The sequence below is a fragment of the Anguilla rostrata genome, chromosome 15 (genome assembly GCF_018555375.3).
Source record: "Anguilla rostrata isolate EN2019 chromosome 15, ASM1855537v3, whole genome shotgun sequence".
Taxonomy (NCBI): Eukaryota; Metazoa; Chordata; class Actinopteri; order Anguilliformes; family Anguillidae; genus Anguilla; species Anguilla rostrata.
Genome location: NC_057947.1, coordinates 33,039,846 through 33,045,845, shown reverse-complemented (window position 1 = coordinate 33,045,845; position 6,000 = coordinate 33,039,846). Strand labels below are relative to the sequence as shown.

The 6,000-nt window shown below is 48.2% G+C and overlaps 1 protein-coding gene across 1 annotated transcript in view; it reads right to left on the bottom strand.

Moving 5' to 3' along the window:
- Positions 1 to 201: 201 nt before the first annotated feature.
- LOC135240490 (transmembrane protein 163a) overlaps positions 202 to 6,000 on the bottom strand; it is a 55,402-nt gene continuing 49,603 nt past the window's right edge. Inside the window, exons 6-8 of the mRNA XM_064310001.1 lie at positions 5,724 to 5,835; positions 2,928 to 3,069; positions 202 to 1,991 (exon numbers count right to left, since the gene is read on the bottom strand). Of these exons, the coding sequence (XP_064166071.1) occupies positions 1,931 to 1,991; positions 2,928 to 3,069; positions 5,724 to 5,835 (315 nt within the window). The 3' untranslated portion in view covers positions 202 to 1,930. The remainder of the gene's footprint in view (positions 1,992 to 2,927; positions 3,070 to 5,723; positions 5,836 to 6,000) is intronic.

Sequence of the window (6,000 nt, the reverse complement as noted above, 5' to 3'; positions counted from 1 at the left end):
AGCATAAGCAAGCCTCTTCAAAATGGTGACCAAAAGCAGCCTGTTATTTACATTTTAATCTACATCGTCCTCCGCACCAGAAAGAATCTAGGAAATGTTGTGCTTCTGCTGTCGTACGTCGATAACGTAAACGCTGGAAACCAATGTGCCGACTTTCCACCTCAAGGCACCACCAGCACTCGTTTGGGGGACATTTTAACATCTAACCCCCATGACTGCTGTCCCAGTGAGAACAAGTGGCAGGTCTGCCAGCTGAAAACTGACTAAAAATCCGTCAGATCCCAGACAGACTGCAAAATTACAGGTAATGTTCAAATATCAAGGTCCTTGTATTTATGTTACTTGTAATGCCAAACATACTGGATGTACTATATACATATACGCACTCATGTATAAGCCTGTACATTTTTGAATGCGTTCAGTCCAAATGTGTACGTTTGTGGATGGTGAGTGCAAGGTGTTATTATTACTATTACGATTATGAATCCCTTGTTCCCAGTGTGCACTGGGCAATGATATCTGCATTACTGGGGAGCTAAGGTTCCTCAGCTGTGGGTTTGGGCCAGACTGGCGGGTTCTGCCAGGGGTCGGTTTGTGCTTCTCTGGGGCCCAAGCGGAGTCAGAGGGGGTGGCTCGGCTGCCCCTTTGGTTCCTTCGATTACCGGACCCCGGCATTGGGCCAGCACCGAAGCCCCCAGAAGCGGGACCTCAGCCGAAATAAAGTAAACACAAGCAACCCCCGGATCGCCCCCGTCTCAGACTCACACTGCTATACCCGCGTTAAAACCCCATCAGCAGATTTTTACACTCACACTCACACTGATATACACACATTAAAACCATCCGCAGAGACTCTTATAAGCGGGGATAGGAAGGGAGAGGAACAGGCAGAACATGACCGATTCACATCAAAGGGAAGCTAAAAGCTAATTCTGTTAGGTACAGTATTTTGAATTGTCACATTATTATATATATTTTTTAAAATATGTTATTGCTTTCTTGTATGAAATTTGGATGTTTTGGCCGATTGTGTTTGTGATCCTGCCTCATCGTCGCCGTGACGACTGTAATCAGCTCTGCAGAGTGCAGTCGTGTGCTCTGAAGAGAATTCAGCCGCAGGTCGCTGTCGCTGGGCTCTGCCCGGGAGCACCACCGACACAGCAGGCTGCAGCCCCGCGATCCACCAGAGGGGGCGCCTGTGCTCGATGGGACCCACTGAAGCCCCACCTCTCCCCCACCCAGAGGGGTGGTGCCACACATGCCGTTGGCACAGTAAATATTTTGATTAGGGGGCACTGGCGTGCATCGCTGCACTAAACCACAGGTGCCACTCGAACACAGTCACATTTTTCCAGAGGAGGCACAATACAGCAAATCAAGTTATACTTTTTGGCTGGGAAGCTATTTGTTCTAAATAGACAAGCGCGACAAGAAATAATCATTAGGATAATCATTCAAGACAGAGCAAATGGGAGCCTTTTAGGGTTACGCACTAGGACATGGTTAAGTCTATCCTAAACTATATCATACAAAGGGTTCAGTGTTTCCTTCAAAAAGCAGGGATTGCAGCAACCGCCTTGACGGACACCACCAAAACAACGCCGCGCACTGAACCAGACTCCGCCCACCTCCTCCTCCTCTTCTTCTTCTGTTCGCGGGAGGGTTGCCCTCCCCGCTTTTCCCAAAATTCTGTTTACAGACGCATCGAGTTTGGAGATATAAAAAAAAAAAAAAGAAAAAAAGAAAAGAAAAACAGTAATGGGTGGCCTGTTTTTGAACTGAAATACCACTGGCACCTTAAAGTCTATGTTTTATTTGTCCTCTGAAGTCTTCCGGGGGGGGGGGGGGCGGGGTGTGGAGGAGGACGCGAGGAGGCCCGCACGGACATGGCTCCGCCCCCTCCTGCAAGGCCCGCCTGTTCTGAGCGCGCTCACTCGAACCTCTCGTAGTGCCTCGTCTGTCTCACCCGCGGGACCATGTCGACCAGCAGCCTGCAGAACACAAGATCTGTCATTCAACCGCAGTGTGGCCAAGAGAGGGCGCCATTTCTCCAATCCCGCATCAGACTGCGCTTGCTCTACACCGGAGAGGCAACCCATGAGCACGGGTTTAAGAACAAACTTATAAGAATGAATGAAATCACTTTTGTGCACATAGTAGGGATACACAAGCACTTATTGTAATTTGTATCATTGTCCTAATGTTGTAGCTTGTGCTTCCGCCTAGTTTGACTTAGCATAGGTTAGGTCAGAATAATGTTCACTGCGTGAACTGGACTGTGTTTCTGGCTATGACTAAATGTACAAAATGAGTATTGTACCTTATCGAACCTGCGTTTTGTCGTTGTTCCAATGACCTTGATATGCACTTTTGTACGTTGCTTTGGACAAAAGAGTCTGCTAAATAAATGTAATGTAAATGTAATGCACAAAAGGCCTATTATTTGAAATCATATTTAGATTTTGCTGTATGTACATTACATTACAGGAATTTAGCAGACGCTCTTATCCAGAGCGACTTACACAACTTGTTTACATTGCACTTTACATTGTATCCATTTATACAGCTGGATATATACTGAAGCAATGCAGGTTAAGTACCTTGCTCAAGGGTACAACGGCAGTGTCCTTACCCGGGAATCGAACCTGCAACCTTTCGGTTACAAGCGCAGTTCCTTACCCACTGTGCCACACTCCGTAAGTTTTGTACGTGTGTGTGTGTGTGTACGTGTATAGTAGATGTGCGCGCGTGTTCGTGTGTGTGTGTGTGTACGTGTATAGTAGATGTGCGCGCGTGTTCGTGCGTGTGTGTGTGTGTACGTGTATAGTAGATATGTGCGCGCGTGTTCGTGTGTGTGTGTGTGTACGTGTATAGTAGATGTGCGCGCGTGTTCGTGTGTGTGCGCGAGCTGTGACACACACACTCACTTGACTCCGTAGGCCAGGATAATGAGCCCGATCAGGACCCCTATTGTCCCGTCCAAGTACCACACCGCGGGGTCGTGGCGAAAAACCTCCGCGCTGACGAGAATGGAGAACCCCATCACCCCCCCGACCAGGGAGTTGAACCCTGCCGGAAAAAAAAAAAAACCAAGACAGGGGGGGCAGGTGAGACGGGCAGAGGGCGCAGGGTCATGTGATCAGTTCCCCGGGGGTGGAGGGGGGGGGGGTAACCTTGAGAAAGGTATCAGCTTGCCTGCCCCCCAGATGTTCCCATGAAAACAGAATTCATCTTAAATCTCAGCAACATACACAAGCCACATTAATAATTTAATATATTCTGTATGAGTACACACGCTAAATATACACCATACAGCCTCCGTGGTCAGCAAATCCATTAAAACGGTGAGAAATCGGTTCCTCTATTTTCATTTGTGATATTAACAAGTTAATAACAACTCATGGCGTGAAATCTAAAAAGCAGGTTGCCAGGGGAGATGAACTGGTGTGAACTGCCCCTGCAGTGCGATAATATAATGCAGAGTAAAATAAACCTTTTAACACCTTTTCCTTAATGATAAAAATAAAAATAAATTCTCATTTCATTATGATACATCTGAAGCACAGCCAATCTGCATCTCTCTCCAACCCATTTGGCACAGTTCAATTAAAGGACATGATTGACAGCAGGATGTGTTTGTTGCTAAGCAATTATTTTTTCTTCTGAAAAAGAGCATCTTCCTGTCTAAAACGTCCATTCCAGGAAAGCAGAACCTGTCTGCCTTCCACAGAACAGATCAAACGCGCCGCACCAACAAAGTCCCGGCAAGGAGCAAGAGGAGTTTCACTTTCACAAACCGCAGAATGCAGCCAATCGCAGTCAGCCCTGCAATAATGCTCCGTTTTGGGAGAAGATCTGTGTTTTTAAACAGTGTGAAGTATCAAAAAAGAAAAATATCCTGCTGATTTATTTATTTTTTTTTTAAATCTTGTTTTAGCCTCCCAAGCCAGATAGAAAAGGCTTTGATGAATTTTACATGAAGCAGCCCTGTCTTCAGCCAGTGCACAGAGAGACTCTGAACTGCTGCTCAGAGTCCAGATTTAAGGGTGGGGGTGACATCAGTCACAGTTTTTTGGGGGGGTTGGTGTTAGGAGGAGACAGCAGTGGGCTTGGCCAGAACCGCTGCTGCTGGAGTGACAACAGTGAAGGGAGGAGAGGGAGAAACAGGATGTGGAGAGGTAGCAGCACCATCACATATCCTCTCTAAAGGAGAGAATCACTCCTCAGAAACCAAACTTCCCATGAATAACCTGGACAAGGAAAGTGCAAGTGTTCAAATTCTGGTCATTTTAAGCATTTTTGTAATTTCATCCATTCTCACTTCACAGTTCCGTTAAATGACACTTTTGCATTTAGTAGATATTCTAAATCCACAGTCATTTTCAGATTACCGTTCTGTTCCCCCCCCCCCCACCCACCCACCCCACATACAGTCCATTTCTACAGCAGGATATTTGACTGAAGCGAATCGGGTTCGAGTTCCTCACTCGAGGGCACAACAGCAGAGTCCCAGCAGGGCACTGAACCCTTTGAGCTAAAAGCCCAGTTATCTACCCACTGCACTACACTGACATCCTTATTTTCAGCAAGCGCTATGATAGGAAATATGCTCGCCATTTTGTCCTGGGGGGGGGGGGCAGTATCAGTAAAGCAGCTGTGTATAGCACATAGCTCAACAGCAAAAAAGCAGATCTCGTCGCAAGTGCTTATCTGCCATCTAAGAGTTTAATTGCCAACAGACTGTCTATCTGTTCGATAGACAGTGTGTGGAGGGGTGGTGTGTTTAGGGCGCCATCTGCAGGTGGAAATGGAACAGTCTAGCTGGTCTGCACAGCTGTTGACAATGAGCATGATTCCTCTCTCTTTATTTGCTTCTGACAGCAGCGAGACCCAGGGGGCTCGAATGAGAAGCACGCTGGAGCTATATAGCGTATTCCCTTCTATTGTGTGTTGTTTGTTTGTTTGTACGTACCTATTGAACGCACAATAAAGCCTGTGTGCGTCTGAACCGAGAACGGTGTGGTTTGTGGGGATGAGGAACAACCGGACCTTGCTACTAATGCTACCTTGCTACTAAGGGGCTAATAGCCTCAGCCAGTCCAGCTCTGGTTAGCGGTCAGCCTCTTCCCCTCTTTCTCTACCCGCCACCAACCACCCACCCACCCACAAAAGCTCCTACGACAGAATGAAAGCTCCACCGTTTTAACAGACACACGTTCCATAGCCCCCCACTTTTTTCATAGTATAAGAGATGGAGTCGAGACCGATAGATCCACGGGGCTGTTACAGTGCTTGGCACTATACCCGGAGGAAATCAGCCTAAAAAGTAAAATAAATAAATAAATAAAATAACATGTTATATGATTGCCGTGTGAGAGGAGGAGAGGGGGAGGGGGGGCGGGTGGAGTGTGATAGACTGAGGGAGGTGATAATGAGATCTTCTATGGAAACAAGCTCAGGAGACCATCTGCGACGTAGCCGTACCACACACACACACACACACACACACACACAGCCTCACGCAGCGCTTCCCGAACCCACGGTGCGTTTTCTGAACGATGGCAACCAGCCTTCCTCACGTAGACATCTCCCCAGCGTGTGACCCTTCTCTATCTCTCATTTCCCCAGAGAGGCTTTGAAGCTGCACTGCTAGCCTCGATGGCATCGCCATGGCGCGGCGGTGGTCGCTGCCGATTGGCCGGCGCCCCCCCTCGGTTACGTACCGTCCGTGACGAGGGCCCGGCTGGTCAGAACCCTCCCCAGCATGAACTTGAGCACGGCCAGGATGATGCACATGAGCCCGCTCACAATGGAGACGCTGAAGAGGAAGTCATCCTGACGGAGAGACGGAGGTGGGGAGGGAGGGAGAGAGAGATGGAGGGAGGGAGAGGGAGAGTGACAGCGTGAGAGGAAGAAGACAGGGAGATGGAGGGGTGAGAGAGAGAGAGAGAGAGGGAGGGAGGGAGGGTAGAGAAAGAGTACAAGCTTTAAGGAGGTTTC